The sequence below is a fragment of the Thermothelomyces heterothallicus genome (assembly GCF_042370625.1).
Source record: "Thermothelomyces heterothallicus CBS 202.75 unplaced genomic scaffold P884_scaffold_21, whole genome shotgun sequence".
NCBI lineage: Eukaryota > Fungi > Ascomycota > Sordariomycetes > Sordariales > Chaetomiaceae > Thermothelomyces > Thermothelomyces heterothallicus.
Genome location: NW_027192582.1, coordinates 153,377 through 173,733, shown reverse-complemented (window position 1 = coordinate 173,733; position 20,357 = coordinate 153,377). Strand labels below are relative to the sequence as shown.

Below are 20,357 nucleotides of genomic sequence, written 5' to 3'. Positions count from 1 at the left end.
TTTTTTTGGGGAAGATACGTTCTTTCCGGGCTCGTTCATGCATCCAGATGCGGAAAAGAAACAGCAGGGAGATCTACAATCGTTTCTTGCAAGACCACGATTCGTCGATCAACACGCCCTTCACCTGTTCAGCGTCGGAGGTTGTTGGGTGGTAGGGGAGAGCAGGGAAAGGCACGTGTGGCTATACTCCCCTGGCGGTAATGGATTGGGAGTACGTCTTGGAACATACGGAGGAGTACAGTTCTCGATACAGCGCAGAGAGAAAGAAGAGCAATGAAAAGAGAAGAAGACAAGATTATGTACGAGGGCGAGACGGGATGCGTTGGGCTACAGGCCACCACCCCCGCCACCCTCCTCCCTCCTTCCTCCTTTCCCCCCTCTTCCCGCGCCTACTCTGTTAAAGGTGCTCGGGCCAGGTGGGAGGGTGCCACGAGTAATAGGCTCAGTTGGGCGCGGAGTGGATGACGAATCGAGCAGGCACGACAAGGAAACAGGTGCCTGAGATCCGCGGCAATGTTTCACGGGATTTCGAGGCCTCGCGGCCCCCATCTTGATTCGGCTACGTGGGGGCGTGGGTTCGTTACTGCAGTAGTGTGTAGTATCAGGTAGAGTCAGGTACGGAATAACTAACTACGGAACAGATCCTCGGAAAACCCGAAGCAACGGATACAACGGCAATCCACGTCACCACAAGTACGCGAACGAACTTTGCTACGAACTAAACTCCCCCTCCCCACCCTTCCCTTCCGGGTCTTTGGCGCAGAGCCCAGTTTTTTTCTCGGCCGCGCCTGCACTTGCGCGCAGTCGTGTAACCCGAGACCTTCTCGAATCCAAATGGGGAACCGAATGTTGGGGCTCAGGGGTTCGCCCACACGTTCGCGGTTTGTGCCCTGTCCCCTGACGTCAGGGTCTCCAGGATCCAGATTCTGCGCGACTGTACACTAACTATTCCGTATGGGCATACATAGATTACATGAATACATACAAACGTACTTCTCCGAACTCTGACATTTCCAACCCAAGATTTGTCTATACGAAACACAGATTTTCTTTTCTTTTTTGCTTGTTTTTTCTATCAAAACAAATAATGAACTTCAACTAAACTTTCTTTCATTTCGCTCCCCCTTGGCGTTTCACATTGCGCAGTCGTACTCATTCTCCTTATTGCAACCCCCCGGAGCCACGCGATCCCTCTCAGCCACTCGCTCGAGACCCGGGCACCCCAGAATAGGCCCCAAGATAGTTACGGAGTAAAGAAGAAAGAAAGTAAGATGCAGGCAGGAGATTACTACCTATGAACGGAGCATGCATGTACGGAATACGGAGTGGCATTAACGGATTGGACCCCTCCCTTCCCCCTTCCTTTTCCCCTGCCCTCTTCGCGCCACGCACCTACTTAGTTATTAGTGTACAGATTAACTACTCTATGTATGTATGTAACCCACCGAGACGCCGTATCCGCGTTTCGGCCAGCCAACAAGCAAAACACAGACATGTTAGTAAAAAGGGGGGGGGGAGGGAAGCAAGTAGGAGGCACGGAATACAGAGAGAACGAGGGTGGGATAATGCTGTACTCGCAGTAACTATGTATGTATTTACAAAGAGGCCCATTACGGACTTGCAAAGTGGAAGGACCCATGGTTTTTAAAGTGGCTGTCTTTGAGACTGAGGCACGTCGCCGCCGCGAGCGGCCAACAGCGCACACACTGGATCCCGTCTGCACTTGGCATAACTAACTACACGACGGCGGAGAAGGAAGCGGCACAGCTAGCTATCTTGCCGCAACAGTAGTTATTTCCTTTCCTTTTGTTTCCTCCCGCCCAACCCCCCCTTCCATCACCCTTTTTCCTACGTCTCCCGTCTCCACGCCACGTCATCCTGAAGCACGGCAGGGTTGTCTTGGTTGGCAGGGACCAAGACTTGGGCAGCAAGTCTAGATAGATGGTGGAGAGCGGGAAGGGCAGGCATGCCTAGGCCATTGCGCCTATGCCAACAGCAAATGCACTCACGGCTATCGTCGGGAAAGCCACTGCAAACATGGTCTTCGTAGGCTGGTAATGTTTGGATTAACGCCTGGATGGACGTGGTATAATGCCATTTCTTTCCAGTTCCCTCTCCCCTTTCTCTCCGTTTCTGTCTAGTATAAGAATAAGTCAAAAGACTCCAAAAGCCAAGCCAACTTCAACCATTAGCCGCAGCCCACCCAGCAAGAAAAACGACCTAAAACGATCTAATTCACCAATCCCTTTCTTCTTCTATGAATCTCCCCACATCAATTCACTGCCAGGAGGGCTTGTCTCACCCAACTGCTGGTTGGTATCTCCCCCAGGTAACACGATTTCTTGCGAAAAACTCCGTAAAGATTCAAAAGGATACACCCAGCGATCCGGAAAGACAAAGCCACTGTTGCCTCTTCCTTCCACCCAATAATTTACCCGCTCCGCTCTCTTTCCTGCCCCTGGAATGAAGCCATCCAAAGGCAAGGGAAACGGGCGAGGTAAAGGGGGAAAAACAACAAGATCTTGTAAAGTTAAAAAAAAACGCCATGCTCTGTGTGCTTGCAAAACCAACATCAACTGGTAAAAGAAGAAAGCTCCATGCTCTTCTCTCGACCATCCACTCCAAAGTAAAAGACACCAAACGGCCAGAACCAGACTGGATAGGTCGAACCTCGAGAAATAAAAAGGAAAATGCAGATTAAACTTCGTAGATGAAGTGTGGGTATTCTGATGATGATGATAATGATGATGCATGTAAGAGAAGAGAGTGGGAGAGGCGGTAGAGGACAATCCGCGAAATGTTGAGTAGTAAGGGGGAGCCGAGTCGGGGAGAGCACGAGCGGCCAGCGTGCTAAACCAGTTTCTCCTCGTGCCCATGGGTTATCTCTGATTAAAAGGTGGTATGGTGGTAGTAGTCGTATGGTCACAAGAGGCACCGTCTTGGAGGTTGGCCGGTTGTCGTGTTCGAAGAAGCGGAAAGTAGCAGTGTGATCGGGCTTGGGGGATGAGAAAAGCCAACCGCAGGAGGAGGAGACTGCCCCCCCGGCGTCTGTAAACACACTCTCAGATCATCGAGTTCTGCATGGCGCTCAGCTCGCTCTCGATATCCCCCTCGTACGCCAGCGGCGCCCACACGCGCCAGTGCAGCACGCCCAGGTGCGCCAGGCGGACAGCCATGTCGTCGACGCCAGCGTCGTCACGGGGCTCGCGAGAGACCTCGCCGCCAAATAACGTGCCGGCGGGCCGCCCCTGGTCGCCACAGCCGCCACAGCGCCGTGGGACGCGACCGCCAGTCGCGTGCGAGAAGAGGGCGACGCCCGACAGGTTCTTGAACTCGGCGACGCGGCGGGCCAGCTCGGCGAGCAGTCGCCGCTGGAAGTGGGCTTCGACCTCGCGGAACAGGTCCGAGTTCACGTCGTCCAGACACGCGGCCAACTGGCTCTCAAAGCCAGGCAGGGATGCGGGCGCGTTCGCGTAGCGCAGGATCTGGAGGGCCATCGAGGGGATAAGCCCTTTCCACCGCTCCGCCGGGCTGCTGGCCGGACACGCGGTGTGGAGCAGCGCGAGGAGCGAGCTGTAGAGCTCGGACACCCTGGAGCGCGGGTCGGCCGAGTCTGCAGCGGGCGGTTGCGCAAACAAACCAGAGTTGCGCGGCGAGGAGAAGGCCGAGCTGTTGTCGCTAAACGCGAGGCTGGTCGGGCGAGAGGTGGCAGCGGCGGCCGCCATGAAGTTGAAGTCGCCCGATGACCGATTGCCGGCGACGTTTTCGCTCACGTATGACGGTATCCTGGCGTACAGCTGCGTCACCCTCGATAGGCGCTCTAGCTCCTCGAACTTGCGCATGCAGATCTCCAGGCAGATGCTGTCGTGCATGTCGGAGCGCAGCTTGAGTATCCGGTCCTCGTCGAAAACGAAGGTCGGGGGGATCGCCTTGAGGCAGGTGGACGGGAGAAGCAGCCTGGACAAGGCCTCGAAGAAGACAGCCATCTCGCCAAATGCCTGCAGGTGCGGCATGGGCGAGCCCGCATACAGACGCTCCGTGTACTCCTGGGCAGCGCGGTACCACATCCTGGACGGAGCAATGCTGAGCTTCCTCGACTCCATCTTCCTCAAGAAGAAGCGCTGCTCAAAGTGGACCGTATCCTCGATGAGCACCGGGCGCAGGCATCGGATCTGATGGTTCGCCACGTCGAGCTTCATGGCCTCGAGCACGCTGAGCAGGCTGCGCATCCCCTTGACGAGCTCCCCCATGTCGTTGTTGCGGTTTCCGTTGCTCAACTCCTGGTACATCTCGTCGACCCACTCGTCGCGCATCGGGGCGCAGTGAAGCTTGAGGACGCTCGCCAGCCATGACGCAAGCTTCTCCAGGTCGGCAACGCCGCGGTTAAACTGCTGCATCAGCAGATCCACGTTCAGCCCTTCGTTGAGGAGCTCACGATCCCGCTGCGGTACCAAGGTCTCGATAATATCCCTGACTGCCCTCAAGAGTACCGGTAGACACCAGTCCCCGTGGCCGTACCTGGCGTGAAATGTCTCCCTGTCCGTGACGAAGAGCACCAGCTGCTCGTACAAGGTGTTCCAGAACTGGTTCGCCTTCTCCTGTTTCCTCTTTCCTTTATCACCGTCCAGGTTCGGCCTGAAGTGGAGCTCGGGATCGAAGTTGATGTCATGGCGAAGCTTGGGGTTATGTACGATCTTTTGCACGTCGAGTTCGCTGAGGGTTGCCTTGGTCACCGGGGGTTCTAACTGCGGGCTCGGTGCAATGTTGGGGTGTGACGTCGGCGGTGAATGCCGCTGCTCCAGCCCGGGCGTGCGTGCCGGAAGGTACTCGGCATGTGGTCTGGCGTTCGAACTGGTTGAGCATGTGGAAGGGTTCCTGGACAGTCCTTGGGCAGGACTGACAGCCCGCGCGCCCCGGTTCGATCCACTCTGGCTGAGCTTCCGCGACCCTCTCGGCAAATCTTGCGGAGGGGGGGTGAGCTCTTCCGTATCTGATTCAGAAGCCGGCGCCCTCTTTTCCGGGGCGGGCTCTGTCGGTAATGGCTCCTCTCCGGAGTCCTGTCTCCTGTGAGTCGACATGTGGCTTTCAATCCCTCCACCAGCACCCTGATCGCTCATCTTCCTCGCGACAGAAGCGGCTGTTCCGGTGGATTACCCCAAAACTCAAAAAGATTGGGCGTCGGCGAAGCGTCGTTTAGGGTCAGGGAGAGATGAGGAAGGGTCGGATAATTGTGTCAAAACCGGTTTGCTTCTGCAAGTATATCAAGCGGCAGATGGGAAGTTGCTAAGTAATGACCGAGTTAGAGAAGAATTCAACAAAAGACCTTGGGGCGCACAGGAACGAGCGGGCAAAGGCGTGAAGGCAAACGAAGCGGTGGGCGACACAATCCGGAGACGAGGCCTCGTGAGAGCGGCTGGCTGCATGAGGCGATGTAGTTGCAACCAGTCCCCTGTCGTCGGGAAGTCCTCGGGAAGGAACCAGCGGTGGACGGGGGGGAGATTTGCAGAGAAAAAGGAGGGTTGGAGAAGCCAGAGAGCGGGCGGCGTACCTGCAAGAGTCCTGGCGAGTTTCCTTCAAATCTGGGAGATCCCTCGGAAAGGGTCGGCGGAAGCGCACAGAACGAAGCACCCACTGGTACGGAACAGAATGTGCCGGGTTGTGCCAGGCCGAAGTGAAGGTTGAAAGTAGCTCGAATGGGTACTTCTTCTTCTCGGGGAAAAGTGTGGTCAAAGGTCCCGGAAGCCCTCTCTTATGTGACCGTGTTGGGGGAGTGGGGGGAAGACGAGCAGACTCGCGGAAGGAACGACGACGGGAGCACGGAAGCAGAGAGCTAGAGCGGTGGGCGAAGTGCTCGAGGGCTGCATGCACGCGCAGTACCTTTAGGCAGGGCAGGGCGTGGAGATCGGAGCCCAAGTGCAGTAATTATGTGACTTGTATGCGTGCCGGCGGTGAGGCAAGGGCCAATGCCGAATGATGGGATGACACTGGGCACTTGCGACGAGGGATGTGCTGCAGGTGGCGGGTCGGCGCAAACAAGACAGCAGAACTGGAACAGGTAAATAAAAAAGGGGGAACGGAAGGAGCGAGAAGGAAAACCAAACGAGTGGGATGTTTGGAAAAGGTACGGCGTCGATTATTATTTATTACGGTACACGGCAAGGGAGAGAACGAGGGATGGATGGCAAAAGGCAAAAAGACGAAAGGGGAAGAGACCGGGATCCTTGTAGCCACGGGTGGAAGGGATGTGGACTTCAAAGCGACGGGATCCAGGAAAAGAAGCAGGGGCGTGCCATGCCACCGCCATCACCTGGCATCTCTGGAACACGGATTGTGGGCCGTGGGACCTGGAAGTGGGCGCTGCTCGCCCCCAAACAGTTGCCGCGCCGGGGACCAACTGCAGTTCCCGTACTGTATGTACTTGTTACGGATTACACTACATACATCCCTGATACACTACTATACGTACCAAGTCGTAGTTGTATGGATTTGCCTTAGACGCAGCATTGGCACAGCGCGCACCCAGTACCAGCACCGCTAGGCCCCTCCTGAGGACAGCAGAACCAAGTAACTTTGTTTTTTAGTTTTTGCAGTTTGTGGAATTTCTCTCCCTCCCATCATTCGTTATTCTCTCTCTCTCTCTCTCTCTCTCTCTCTCTCTCTCTTCTTTTTTCTTTTTTCTTTTTTTTTTTCGCCAGCACAGCAGACTACCACTGCACTGCACCCAGCAGGCAGCACAAAGGGAACGATGAAAAAGAGAGAGAGAGAGAGAAGATGGCGACCCGAGCACTAACCGCCATGCCCAGTTTTCGCGTGCGTATGTACGCATGTATGTACATACTTGTAAGTGGTAGGTGTTCGATAGAGCCACCCCCGTAGGGGCTTATTTCTTGACATCTTAGTGTACACAGTAGGACGCAGCGAGTGCTTCGAGCTCGCGTACTCTGTAGTGGGTAACTGAGGTGGTGGCACAATGTCCGCTCGTCGATGATGGAAGCGGGTCCACTGGCTGGGACGGGGTTCCAGGAGTGGGAGTGAGGCGTGCCAGGCACCGCTTCGCCTCGAGACGATGGTGCAGCCGTGTTTCTTCGTTCTGGGCCACCGAGGGAAAAGGTAACTTACCCATATCAGGCAAGCCGCGCATTGAGCCGTCTCTGACTGCGTGCACTTCATATGGGTAGGTACAGTACCTATCTCGGGGACCTGTAACTTTAGAATGTGTGTACATTGGTGTGTTAGAGACGACGCCGAGGTTTGGCTTGAAGATATGACGACTCGCGGTCCGAGTGGGCTGACAATGCCACCACGACGTAGTCGCTTTTCTTTTGGTTTTGGTTTTATTCGTGTATGTCTGTGTGTGTGGCGGGTGTTCTATCCGCGAAGTACGACCGGCCGAGACCAGAAAATGAAGCGGACAGGAAGGTATTCTGGGTGTACTTATATGTAATCCGTACACTACAGCTTGCGGTATTGAACGAACTCACTACCAGGTATGTACCTCGTAGGTACAATACCTGCCTGAGGTACATCACTTTTGAACTCGGCGGAAGCCAAAAAGCCAGGAAGCCAATCGGTGGGACGACGTGGGATGACAGTTGGCCGGTAATGAACCTTGGACGGGGCCTGGCTCACCGTTGCCAAGTTTCGCTCCTTTTGGCACCTTTTGGTTTGCTGCACGACCTGCCGGGTGGGCTATACTCGGTACTGTACAGATTACATACGCAATGAAAGGTAACGTAGTGTGTCTATTCCGTACCCTCACTCGTACACCACCAAGTGTACCAAGTGTCAGCGGCGGTCAGGTCAGCAAAGGTGGACAGACAGCTCAGTCGTACGTGGAGTGGGCAAACTCGCGCATGCAGCACATCTTTGCTGGCGCACCACGCCCACACACCTACGACGCCGAAATGAGACCACCTTAAAGAGTTTTAGCGGTGCCGGGTGCTGTCCCATCGGGGGATGCCAGTCGTTCGCTGGGCATCGATGGAAGTCTGCCAGCCAGCCAAGGTGAGCCGGTGGGCTGCTTGGGCCGGAACCGTTTTTGCCTGGCTTTGCTGAGCTCTGCGCTGTCGGGACATGATTCATCGGCCTGCACTTCGCCCTCGCCCCTCTGGCGGGAACGCTTGAATGCTTGAATGCGTGGGCAGGGTTGCGCTGCACTGCGGCGAGGATTAGCGGTAGCGGATGCGGCAAACACCCGCTGGCCAACGTTTTGAACCGTTTTCGCTCTACCTTGGGCGGATCGACTTGCCATGGTTGGTTGTTGTTCGTCATTACGGAGTGGTGTTAACGGACTGCCTACTGTAGTAAAGTACCCCCGTAATGCGACGTGCTTACGTTGGCCGGGCATCTTGCTACTTTCGAAACTCGATGTCGGGTGCCGCGCTCGGGCTGCCGCTAATCCGCATGTCATGTCATCCTCAGGTCGCGTTAATAAAGCGCCGTCAGTGCCGGCGGGTTTCGTGCATTCCGTTGTGGCTCTGAATCAGCTTCACCCGGCGTCGATCCGATCCTCGGCTGCCGTCTGACAAAGTAATCCGTACATACATACACACCTGTCTATACGTCGTTTAGCATAGAAGGTAAGTCAAGTGCACAGGCCGGTGCGGCCACACTAATCAAACGCACTCGATGTATCGACCATCTTGCACATAGGTACACTTACTCACTTATAGTGTTGTACGAAATTGTGGTGTACTGCGTAGTATTAGGAAAAGAGAAAAAGGCGGCCGGGGCTACGGCATCGAGAGTTGGGAGGGCAATCGCTGTCAATTCTCGAGAGCACGAGCCCGCCCCCTCGAGTTTTGTTCAGGGGTGGGAAGGATCGCTTGCCTGATCTTTGCAGATGCGATCGACGATTTTCGAACATCAAGTCGTCTCCACGGCCCCCGACTCGGCATGGCTGGCCCTCCTAGACCGCTTGCACTAATGTAGTGTACACTAGGCAGTGTAAAAGGAATCAAGGCATGCCGGAGAAGTCCGCAGGCATCAACATGCATAGGCACTAGGCCGGGTTACGGGTGCTTGTAAAAGGACTGGATGTATGTACTTTTACAAGCATGGAAGGATTCTGTCCTGAGTCATCTGCTGGCCCCTTGGGGGCTGAATGAAGAGCTGCAGAGGACAACCTGCGACTGCTCGAGTGAGAAAGCAACATCGCAATTAACTAACTACCAGGCGCGCCGGGAAATGGGGCTCATCAATGCGGAATTCACAGCGTGTAGTGTACACCACTATGTATGCTACATAAGGTAACTAGCGTCCTGCTGGAGGCGCTAGTCCCAATCATCGCAAACCAGATCGGCAAAAGTTGAACTACTGCCACCAGACTGATGATCAGGATTATTTTGGGAGGTTCCAGGCGACTGGAACTGTCCCGCTCCATTCATTCTCCAGCCACTTTTACACTTCGCAACCTTTTCTTCCCCCTCCCCCCCACTTCGCTCCGCGGGACTGCTGCGTGTCTCGGGCGTCCAGGAGCAGCTCAGCGCTTCAGCTTGCTACGCGAGTCTGAGTGTCTCTCGTTGCTCCTTGCCACCTGTCGGCTCTTTGCAGGTCACTGACGCGATGGTAGCGCGCCGACGACGCTGCATGTGGAGGCCCATGACGCTAGCGGTCGCAGTCGCTAAAATACGGCATACGCTAGCTGGCATACCGTCGCTTGGCAATTTTTGCTCGAGCGCACCACAAGTGGTCCGACCCCCCGTCTCGGCGTTTGGGCTTGTCCTTTCTGGTCGACGCCGGAGAGCTCGGTGGTCGAGAACCACTACACTACACTACGGTAGCGTACCGAACGTTACTTGTATTTTCTACTGCGGCATCTGCCGACCCTTCGCCAAGGGGCCTGCCACAGAGGGGAAGAGGCCCACAAGCAGCGACGGAGGCATCGAACGAATCCAGATCTCGGCAACTTTGTGGCCACCGTGCAGGTGACCCAAATACGGAGTAGTTAGTTCCTACCGCAGTTTGTATCTCAGGGCCAGAGGAATCATGGCCCCCCAAAAACGAATGGAAGGCTGGCAGCTGCACAATTTGTTCAGCCCAGCGATGGGTTAATGAACTGGAATCGCAGGTGCAGCAACAGGAGCGTTTTACCCAGTCGACTTGAAGGTGCAGATGGGAGGCCGTGACGTCGCCAGTATACAAGTACCAGATGCTTCTGCTTCCTGATGTACGGATTACAGAGTACTGTTAGCGTGGTGAAGTGGAAACTGGGCGACTTTCATTTCCAGGCGGGCGGATCCAGATCCCGGCATGAGCCATGTGGCCGCGGGCCCGCCAAGTCGCGAGATTGGCCGCCATTTTAGCGAATCAACCATCCCACACCGTCCCGACCAACCGCTGCAGCCGGGATGCTTGGATCCTGGCCTGGTGTGTGCACGCGACCTGCATGTTGAGATTAGCTCTCATGTGCGATGCCCTGAGAGTACTGCGTAACGTAGAGAGAATGCCGGCGTGTGCCATGGTGAACGCAACCTGACGCGCAAAAAAAGACATGGTTCATGTTGCAGAAACGAAAGCGAACGAGTTCGCTTGCTTAGGCTTGCAGCGACAGCGCGACCCCAGATGCAACTTACCCCTATGTCTGTAAGGTACGTATAGAGGCAGGTCCGTATTGTAGTGTAGTGTATTTGCACAGATTTTTTTTTTTTTTGGGGGGAGAGAAGGGGAGGGAGTACAGAAGTTACCTGCGTAGCACGCGTGCATCGCCTGTATCTCTCCATCTTTTTTGGGTTTCAACCGTGGGGGGGGGGCTCCAGAGCGGTGAACAAGCAGGGCAGCAAGATGATGTGACGGTTTCTCCTTTTCCGTTCAGAGCCTCGTCATCCGAAACCCAAACCGCCGTCGTCTCCTCGTCGCGCAGCACCGAGTACAGCGCGTTCATTGTGCAATGTAATTCGGACACTACGGAGTACCGTGGTAATCTTGCACCGCAGCTGGGCCATCAGGCGGTGGTGGACCGAGGGTTGACGGTGGTGGCGGCTGATGATGCCTTCCTGTTTGCTAAACTGAACGCTCCGCTAAACGAGGCCAACACTTGTGGCTGCCTTGCGCGGCACAGTTGATTGTTTCGCCGCCGTTGCCATTGCCACCGCCGCGTCCGGGGGCACCGACGATGGCCCCACCACTTGACGCCGGACGTGCTCTTAGTAGACGACCGAGAGGGGCCAAGTATGATGCATATACCTGATACCTGCACATGCCCTTCGTCGCGCTATCAGTCTCCCTTCTCAGGTCCCCCAGCTCATAAAGGCGGTATTCTGATATTACGGGGAGAGCATTACTTCTCAAAACAATATAGTTAATAACTATACACCGTACTACTTAAGTGATGCCTCGTCGTCATGTTCTGTTGACGCCTGCGCCGTCGTCGACGCTCGGAGATCTCGACGCCTCTTCACTACGTACCCGACGAGGGCCTCAGGAAACTAATTAAAGCACCTGCGGGACGCCGGACTTCAAACCTTTAGGAGGCAGGGCGAGAACGTCGCCGTCGGTGTCTGCTGCATGGAGGTTGCACTACGGGTGTACAAAGCCAGGAGTCGCCTTCCCAGAACAGGGTGCATCTTGTTTTTGAGACTCGCCCCAGCCCCGCCCCGTCCTCCGTCGGCAAGAGCGCCGTTCTAGATTGCTGCCTGCCTCCTGCACACTACGCAGCAGGTCTCCGTCTCCGTCTCATCCGCGACTCGCCCGAGCCGATCCCGTTGCCCACCCCCGCCTGCCCGGGCCCGGGGCCTGCTGTACAGTACGTAGACTAAATAGGTAATGAGTCCATGCAAGGCGGTACATTTAATGCTGGATCAAAGCATCCGGTCGAGATCTGACTTGTTCCTGCAGCTTTCTCAGACACAAAGCGCGCTCTGCCTCGGTTCGCGCGTGGAGTTTATTTCGGCGGTGGCCGGCAGAAGAAACGGGCACGGTTTTTGGATGAAACCACGGATCAGCGCACGGTAAGGCCGTGAACGGCATTTCATCCAGAAGCTTCAACCCTGTTTCCTCTGCTGCATAGTGTGCTTGGTAAGCCGTGCTGTTCAACTTTCTCCGCTTGGGCCAGGCAAAAAGGCTCCAGCGCCTGTTTCAAGTTAACCCCAACCGGCCATGTCGGTCATCCTGTTTCAGGAGCCGTCCAACCAATCTGGAGAGAAACCAGGCGTGCTTCATTATGCAGAATTCCGTACGGAGTAGTCCGTACTGCTTGCGCCAATCCAAGTTGTCTCTAACTACTGTGTACGTAGCCGGTCGTTATACAACCATGTTGTATCAGCCAACAGCGATCCCCGGTAGCGTACGGAATAACTAGTGGAGTCTCACCTTCTTGCTTACATTCCCTTTAACTATATAAAAATACGCCAATTATTTAACTATGTATCCTTGCACGTTGCAACTCTCCATGCCACACACGCACATATTCCGTAACTCGACTCGACTGAATTAAGCCAGCCATTCGAGAGGCTCCAGTAGTTGGTTAAACCAGCCTTGTCAGTTGGCCAGCACCCAGATCCTCCGCGCTGCGTTGCTGCGGCTTGCAGCTTCATGATTCAAGATTCTCCTACACTGTAGAAGACCGCAAGCGCGATGTAACCTCCTTACAGCACAAGCCTCACCAACCACCGTAGTGTTATATGCATTGCAAGTATACCCCTACTGTCATGCTGCAGGAGCCACTTGTTTACTTTTCTGACAGACCAACCCAGCACCAAGCTCTAAATTTGGAGTCAGCCGACTAACTAACCATGATTCTTCCTTCGCACGGTCGTCTCTCTCGTCCGGCCATGCGCAGGAAATGGATGAGGTACCGATAGCAGAAAAAAGGATCTCTTTCGAGACGAAGCGGTCCGCCACTGCCTGCCCGGATAGGAAAGCCACAGATCACTTTTTAAGCGCGAGAGAGAGAGAGGTGTTCAGGCATCCCACAATAGCCACTTTTGGCCCGGCCGGGGTGATATGGCTTTGGCCCTTCCCTCTGCTTTGGTCCTTTCCTCTCCCGTCTGCGGCAACCCGTCTGTCACTTGCTTCTCACGAGTTTGAAACGTCGTGCGTGATGGGCGAACTCGGGTTGATACCACGCGACTCGACCTTTTCTTACTGCGACATTCCGTCTCTCTGCCAGAACTTGAGGGGTTGTGGACCGTGGATACCTTGCGCGGTTGCCGCGCTGTCGCCTCGCCAAATGTGACTGCCCAATCTTTAGGTGGGGTGTCAGGACATTCGTGAGGCTGGCCCAAAGGATTGGACGACGACGAGCGTCGCGAGTCTCCGCATGAGGCTTCGTTACGGCTCTTTAAGGCTGTAAACGATAACGATAACGAACCGGGCGTGCCAGCCTCTCGATTGATCGGATTGCGGATGACGGACAAGCCTCGCTGCCCTGGAGCTCTCCGTCGATTTCCTTACGTGGCCGGTGTCGAAACACCAGCCGCTGAAGACACCCATATTATGACGGGTATGGAATACAAGGCAACCAGGCGGCCGAAGGAAGCCCGCATACCGGGAAATGAAGCCCTCAACCCTTCCCCTACCCCTTTACCTTCTTGGACAGGACCAGTAAACATCTTTTCTGAATGACGCAAAATTCCCCTACATGACATGTCCTGTGCCCGATTCTAATGTAGCCAGCCGCGGCTCGCGGCATGAATCTTCTTTGGCCCGTGCCTAGAGCTGGCTCTCTCCTCTTTCTACGAGTTATAGCCTGGGATGGCTCTGCCCTAGTCGGCTTGTCTTGCTTCGAAACCCACGTCACATCCGATCTCGAATTGCCCGAAGCAGTGCAGTTTCCCGGACTTTCGATCCCTTCTGACTCGAACCGATTCTTTCACCTGACGTTGCGGGCAAATTACATGCGGCTTGGCTGTGGATTCTTTTTTTTTTTTTTTTTTTTTTTTTTTTTTTTTTTTTTTTCCGTTGTGGAACTGTAAGGCAAACACAGCACAAACCCGGAGGCTTTGCTCAGGCAGAGGCACAAGAGTCCGGCGTTTGTCGTTCAATGTCGCGGCGAAGCTGTGGGGTGCAAGGGATGCCGCTTTTGTACTGACGGAGCGCTTTTGTTCTCGCGTCCATTGATGGCCGATTTGAAGGGGCAAACCGGATCCCTTGGTGCGCAATGGTCACCCCCGACCGTCATTCTTCTTGCCCGCAAACACATCCCATTGCTTGCTATCATTAAATGCCAAAGAATTCGTCAATAAAGTCGTAAATCTTCCCAGGAACCAAACAATGACAGCAACGCCCCGAATCCCAAACTCCTCGCAAAGTTTGCTGTGGCGGTGGCCTCCGCCTCGTGATATCGAAAGTCCCCTTACATGCCCAGAAAGATGGAAATCTGCACTGCGTTAGCCTGTGCAAACTCCGTCTCGTTACGCCCATGCACCTGGGCTCGTGCGGAGATGCTCTTACCGCCATAAACCCGCAACACAAGCTAATGTAGGGACTCAGCCTTTCCCCTATTCGAGCGCACTTCCAGAAAGTGCCCGTAATTCTGTCGCCGCGAGTGCGTGTGTAAGCACCAATCCCGAAAACAAAAACACTGTTGCGCCGTTTCGGCGCGGGTTCGTAAGAGACCAACCCTGTCTTATTCCGGTCGAGGATGGCGGGGAAGAGCTGATGGACATAGGCGCAGGTGCTGCGACGGAGCGAGTTAGATTCTCAGTGTTGACGGGGCCTGGAGACAATCGGGTCGCGAAAATATCGCAGTTTGTTGTCGAGGAGTAGTTTCGAGCTGACATACCAGATGAGAAGGAGGATGACGAGCAGGAGGCTCGTGAAGTTGAACAGCGCGGTCTGTACGAGAGGACGGGGTTAGCTTGGGATGCTGCTCATTCGGTTTTTTTTGTTTTTTTTTTTTTTTTTTTTTTTTTTTTTTTTTTTTTTTTTTTTTGGCTTGCGAGAAACTGGAGAAATACCATCTTGTGGTCCTTCCAATAAGCGAAGCTGCAGTCGACGGCGAGTTGGTGTAGCGTGTTGTTGTGGCTTCACAATTTGGAACCGAATGCTGGGCACTTTGGGTAGGAGGAGCTGTTCCTGACACCATTTCCTGCTTCACAGAATCCCCAAGTTCGCCCAAGAGTGCCTTGGTGAGTGGGACCAGCTTGACGATGGAGCCTGCGGCTGCATGAGGTCGCAGACCCCACAAGGAATTGTGGGGAAGATAGCAGCCTCACCTTCGTTCCGCCTTCCTCGAATGCAACACCGAACCTCCGTGAACTCGCCTCGAAGTCAACATTTCTCATCAGCCAGCACATCCCCCACGGGATTTACGAGCCTGGCTGATTGCGGTTTATTGATCCATACCAAATTCCATCAAATACAAACGCCGCCGCAACTCGAAGCACGCCGGTTACTACCCCAAGGGTACAAAACACCCTTCCCTCCCACCACGACCACCACGACGCCAGTTCACGCTCGTCAAGATGGAGCCGCGAGCTCGTGCCGGCAAGAATGTCGGCAAGATGAACTTTGGCCACAATGAGCGTACGGCTTGGTCCCGTTTGTTTTGTGGACCCCAAAAGACGTGAACCCTAACGCCCCCTTCTGCTACAGTGGCCCAGCTCCTCTACGGACACGGCGACGTGCGGGCGCCGCTCAACGAAACGGTGCGGGTGCTGGACGAGATCCTGACAGAGTTCATCCAGGGCGTCAGCTTCGAGGCGGCGCGCGCCGCGCAGCACGCGGGGAGGCAGAAGGTCAAGTTCGAGGACTTTGAGTTCGCCATGCGCCGCAACCCGGACTACATGGGCAAGATCCAGGAGATGTTTGAGAAGAAGAAGGAGATCGAGGCCGCGCGCAAGGGGTTCAATATTGAGGAGCAGCTGGTCAGAGACGCGGATAAGGAAGAAAAGGCCGCGGAGAAGGACAGGGAGAAGGGCGGGTCCAAGAGGGGGCGCAAGGCGACGTCGCAGATGCAAATCGGCGAGGAGGACTTGGAGGATGGGGATGATGATTTAGACTTAGTCGGAGATGGATCCTGATAGGGCGAGGCGAGGCCGCGGTGAACCGGTCTGTTTCGGCTGGAGTGTGTATTTTTTTTATGCATAGCGTTGGCGTTAGGGCTGGATTGACGGGCTGGGCTATCACGAGAAACATATAAAACGGCGTTCGGGGGTATGTTGGTTATCAAAAAAAATTGCCAGAGGGTGCTCTTCTCCACCTAATATTACCGCGGTGAGATCAACGACTGATACGGAAATTAAGCTGGGTTTTCGACAAATTCAACGATATAAAACTTTAATATATTATTAAAGTCCTGGTCCGCCCCAAACGCCTCCCTTACGCCAGCATCAACCCACGATCATTCCCTCTCCCAAGCGACAACCTCCACAACACCCCCCTCAGCATTCCCCGGCACCTCTCCCTCCGCCAACTCCAATTCCTCCACCACCCTCCTTGTCCTCTCCCAAGGTACAGCAAACAATCCCGAATTGATCCTACACATCCTCACCTCCCCAATCTGTGCCCCTGTCCTCTCCTCCTCCTCCGCAATCAGCCTCATCAAATGCCTCATGGCCGGTCCAGTGGTGCCCAGGATGCTCTCGGGCGGATCTCGCGACCTGCCGTAGCCCCGACTGGTGAACAAACAGCCGATGTAGTGCCCCACCCCCCGGAAACCTCCCTTTGCACCACCAGCAGTAGCAGCGGGGGGGCGGATGAGCAGCGCGGTGCCGACCAGCCGGTTGGGGATCGAGCGGGCGCAGTGAGCGCGGTAGACCTTGAAGGCGTCCGGGTAGCGGCTGCGGAAGGCCAGCGCGATGCCGCCGCCCCAGGAGCCGACCGTGTTGCAGGCGTGGATGAGGACGCTGTTGGGCGGCGCCGCGAACAGGTCGCCGACCCGGTCGGTGATGCGGATCCGGGCGGTGGGCGGTGACGGGTCTGGAGCGAGCGTGATGTTCGTTGCTGCTGTTCCTGCTGCTGCTGCCACCGCCGCCGGCGCCGCCGGGACTTGTGACTTGGCTGGTTTGGGGATTGAGGTGCGAGTTGACCCGGATTCAGTGGGCTCAGAAGGGCTCGTCGAGGGTTTCTTAGCGGTGATGCTCTGTTCGGTTTGGTCTGATCCTCGGTGCTGCCCTTCTGGGACTGCCCTGCTACCTCTGTCCTCTGTAGCGGTCGGGCTTTCTTGGTGACGCTCTACTACAGACGTCGGCTTCTTTGGCTGCGGTTTTGGAGTGGATGTGGAAGGAAAGAAGTTCAACTTGGTCTGTTTCAGTGAACGTGGCCTACCAAGCGATTCACACGCTGCTGCCGGACGTTTGCTGGGCATCCCGTGACGCCTGACAATGATCTTATTCAAATCTGCTGTCGTAAGTTTGGCAATAAAAGAGAAGCACCTTGAAGCCTATGCTTGTTCGACTGTTCAGTTCGCCTCTTTTTTGCAACCTCGTTCTCTCTTCCTGTACAAAACCAAAGGTGCAGAATTACTCAGATTGGAGACAAGTTGCGAATCGGCCAGCTCCTTTAGGAAATGCCGGGCTTGGAGCGTTGCCAAGCTTTTAGTCGCAGTATTGTACCGAAGTCTCTCACACTCAGCAGGAGCGACCTTTGGTAATGGTGGTGCAGTGGGATCGGGGATTCGGCATGCAGAAGATGGAGCCGTTGACTCGAGCCTGGACTCCAAAGTCCATCTGGCCGGCACTTACCAGAGAAGGACTCGCACAGCACATGCCTTGAAATGTTCAACTCCAACCGTGCACTTCCAACGCTCGCTGCCAACTCCAAGATGGCGCTCTCAGGCTCACTGCTCATAACGTTCGGCAACCTAGCCAGTGCGTAATTGGGTGCTCAAGTTTTCGACATGCTCTTCATCTCCCGTGCGCCGGAGTGCCCAGAACCCGCCCTGCTATTGTCACCTTTTTGGCCGTGACCCATGACCGAGGGCCAGACCGCAACGGGTACTGCGAGAAATTAAGGCGGTCGGGATGCAGGTTGACAGATGCAGCACTTGCTGTGGGTGGTGAGGTTGCAACGGGGACCGGCCCCCCGCCTCCCGATGACGGCCCTTACCCGATGTTCTGGCGCCGATGTCCGGCGACATGGCCCGTGACGGAACCGATGCCGTAATCGATTATTCTCTTACTGGCGGACCTGCTGTTTTCGATCCTGTTTCTACGCACGCAGTATGTGCTGCGTATGCGGTATGACTTCGGGAATAACTCATACACAGGCACACGCCCCTCCCCACTCGGAGATGCCTTCAACTTGCATATTGTTGAGCCTGCAACACCCAGAACGCTCTCATTCGACCTACTCGACCCAGTTATCCATCACAAAACGAGAGTTAGTCGTCCTGGAATACTAGTCCCACACTTCTTGTCAATAGAAAAAAGGACCGCTCGATCCAGTTAACGCAGCCATGGCGTCCTCTGTACAGCAAGCGTCGAAAGCAATGACACAGCCAGGAGACGATGACGATGATAGGAACACCATCGACTCTATTCTCCTAGCGCAAGTCAGCAGCAAACCATCATCTCCCTTCTTGAACCCCGTTGTCCCTCGGTCACATTCGGCCAGTCCCATGTCCGAGTTTGGCCGACCGGCACCGAGTCACCCGCGGGGCCTGTCGCCGGCTCCTTATCCTCTCTACCCGCGACGGAAGCTGACGGTGGCGGAAATGGCGAAACGCTTCTGGAATCGGAACCGCGGGGTGATTCTGGTCGCCGTCTCGCAGCTCTTTGGAGCCCTGATGAATCTTGCGGCGAGACTGCTGGAACTGGAATCAGATATGCATCCGTTGCATATGCTCTTTGTACGCATGAGCATGACAACGGTCTTCTCCTGTCTGTACATGTGGTGGAAACAAGTGCCAGACTTCCCTCTCGGCGCCAGGGGAATTAGGGGCGTGCTGGTTGTGAGAGGCATCTCCGGATTCGTAAGTGCATACCCCCTTGACGCCTTCCCTGTCGACATTTGTGTATTTCCCCCCGTATCCCAACAAGATCCCACCCGTGGATTCTCTCTTTCATCTTCACGGCTCCACGGTAACCATGCCTGGCGTGGCCAACAACTTACTGACGCAATCAGTTTGGAATTTACGGAATGTGGTTTTCGATGATGTACCTCCCGCTCGCCGAAGCGACGGTTATCACCTTCCTCGCCCCAATGTTGGCAGGGTACATGTGTCATATCCTGATGAAGGACCCCTTCACCCGCAAAGAGCAACTGGCCTCCCTTGTCGCCCTGGCCGGGGTGGTCCTCATCGCGAGACCGGCCTCCCTGTTCGGCTCCAGCGGCATACCCGCAGATTCGGAAACGCAGCATGAAGCACAACCTGACTCAACAACCACAACATCCCAGCCTGGAGCGGGGGAAGAGCCTACCCCAGCCCAACGCCTCCTCGCCATCCTAGTTGCCCTCATCGGTGTCCTCGGGGCGGCCGGCGCCTACACTACGATCCGATACATCGGCAAGCGCGCCCACGCGCTTATCACCGTCACCTATTTCTCGGCGTGGAGTACGCTGGTGAGCACGGCCGCGCTGCTGCTCTGTCCGTTGCTCGGGATCGGACAGGCCGAGCAGCCCATCATCGACTTCGGCGCCCTGCTGCGGCCTCTTTCCGCGCATGAGTGGTTCCTGCTGCTGGCGCTGGGCGCGTGCGGGTTTGTGATGCAGTTCATGATGACGGCCGGGATCGGCGGAGAAAAGTCGAACCGGGCAACGGCGATGGTGTATACGCACATGCTGTTTGCGGCCGGGTTTGACAAGTGGGTGTTTGGGCACGAGATGGGCTTGGTTAGCCTGTTGGGCTGTGGAATGATCGTGGGGAGCGCGCTGTGGGCGGCGCTGGGGAAGAAGGCGCCCACTGAAGGAAGGAGGAAGGAAGAGGACGTTGAGGGCGCGGGGAGGGTGAGCGAGGAGGCAGCGCCGATGCTGGATGGGGCTGAGGAGGAAGAGGAGGGCAGGCTTAATGGAAGAGAGGGCCTCGCGCGTGAGAGGTGAGATCGTTCGCTCCTTTTTCTTTTACAGTTGTGCAGTGAGGCGTAAACCGAACGGATAGACATCCCTTGGTCGCAACTATACCTCATATAAGTTGAGTAGGAGCAGGGGTAGGTTAGGTAGATCGGCTTCATCAGGGACTTTCAGTCAAGGAAGGTGCGCTAAAGATTCCTTTCTCGACTGCCTGGCTTCCCTGCTCGTGATTCCTTCTCGTCCCTCGTGATCTCCCCCGCAAAAAATGGCTATCCTTCCCCTGGCGTTCACCCTTGGCTGCGAGCGCCAAACTCTTAAAACCTCCATCATCTAAATCTGTAATAAATCAGCATCAGATGGAAGTGGCCACACGCAGGCACAACAACAACCCGGTGCACGGACCAATTGCCTAGCTTGGTTTGCTTCGACTTCGCGTCTGCTGTGGAAATTTAGTTCGCAGAGCTTCC

At 55.5% G+C, this 20,357-nt stretch overlaps 6 protein-coding genes across 6 annotated transcripts; 2 read left to right on the top strand and 4 right to left on the bottom strand.

Moving 5' to 3' along the window:
• Window positions 1-2,040: 2,040 nt before the first annotated feature.
• Window positions 2,041-2,969, bottom strand: P884DRAFT_57364 (uncharacterized protein). The gene has a single exon (XM_069445970.1). The coding sequence runs from the start codon at window positions 2,874-2,876 to the stop codon at window positions 2,256-2,258; it is 621 nt and encodes a 206-aa protein (XP_069295459.1). The 5' UTR covers window positions 2,877-2,969; the 3' UTR covers window positions 2,041-2,255.
• A 93-nt stretch (window positions 2,970-3,062) lies between these two features.
• On the bottom strand, window positions 3,063-5,117 carry P884DRAFT_206289 (T-complex protein 11-domain-containing protein; the record flags this gene model as incomplete). Its single annotated transcript, XM_069438707.1, has 1 exon — window positions 3,063-5,117. The coding sequence occupies one exon, from the start codon at window positions 5,115-5,117 to the stop codon at window positions 3,063-3,065; it is 2,055 nt and encodes a 684-aa protein (XP_069295458.1).
• Window positions 5,118-13,901: 8,784 nt separating this feature from the next.
• On the bottom strand, window positions 13,902-14,995 carry P884DRAFT_262424 (uncharacterized protein). Its single transcript, XM_069441660.1, has 5 exons — window positions 14,898-14,995; window positions 14,723-14,775; window positions 14,561-14,617; window positions 14,392-14,473; window positions 13,902-14,317 (listed from the first exon to the last, which is right to left on the bottom strand). The coding sequence occupies exons 1-5, from the start codon at window positions 14,898-14,900 to the stop codon at window positions 14,294-14,296; spliced, it is 219 nt and encodes a 72-aa protein (XP_069295457.1). The 5' UTR covers window positions 14,901-14,995; the 3' UTR covers window positions 13,902-14,293.
• A 197-nt stretch (window positions 14,996-15,192) lies between these two features.
• P884DRAFT_228293 (transcription initiation factor IID, 18kD subunit-domain-containing protein) lies at window positions 15,193-16,190 on the top strand. Its single transcript, XM_069439712.1, has 2 exons — window positions 15,193-15,465; window positions 15,535-16,190. The coding sequence occupies exons 1-2, from the start codon at window positions 15,405-15,407 to the stop codon at window positions 15,960-15,962; spliced, it is 489 nt and encodes a 162-aa protein (XP_069295456.1). The 5' UTR covers window positions 15,193-15,404; the 3' UTR covers window positions 15,963-16,190.
• A 74-nt stretch (window positions 16,191-16,264) lies between these two features.
• P884DRAFT_262422 (uncharacterized protein) lies at window positions 16,265-17,434 on the bottom strand. The gene has a single exon (XM_069441659.1). It carries the CDS (start codon window positions 17,246-17,248, stop codon window positions 16,283-16,285), a length of 966 nt encoding a protein of 321 aa, XP_069295455.1. The 5' UTR covers window positions 17,249-17,434; the 3' UTR covers window positions 16,265-16,282.
• Window positions 17,435-18,337: 903 nt separating this feature from the next.
• P884DRAFT_271552 (uncharacterized protein) lies at window positions 18,338-19,920 on the top strand (the record flags this gene model as incomplete). The annotated part of the gene is made up of 2 exons (XM_069442446.1): window positions 18,338-18,853; window positions 19,006-19,920. 2 exons carry the CDS (start codon window positions 18,338-18,340, stop codon window positions 19,918-19,920), a joined length of 1,431 nt encoding a protein of 476 aa, XP_069295454.1.
• Between the last annotated feature and the right edge of the window lie 437 nt (window positions 19,921-20,357).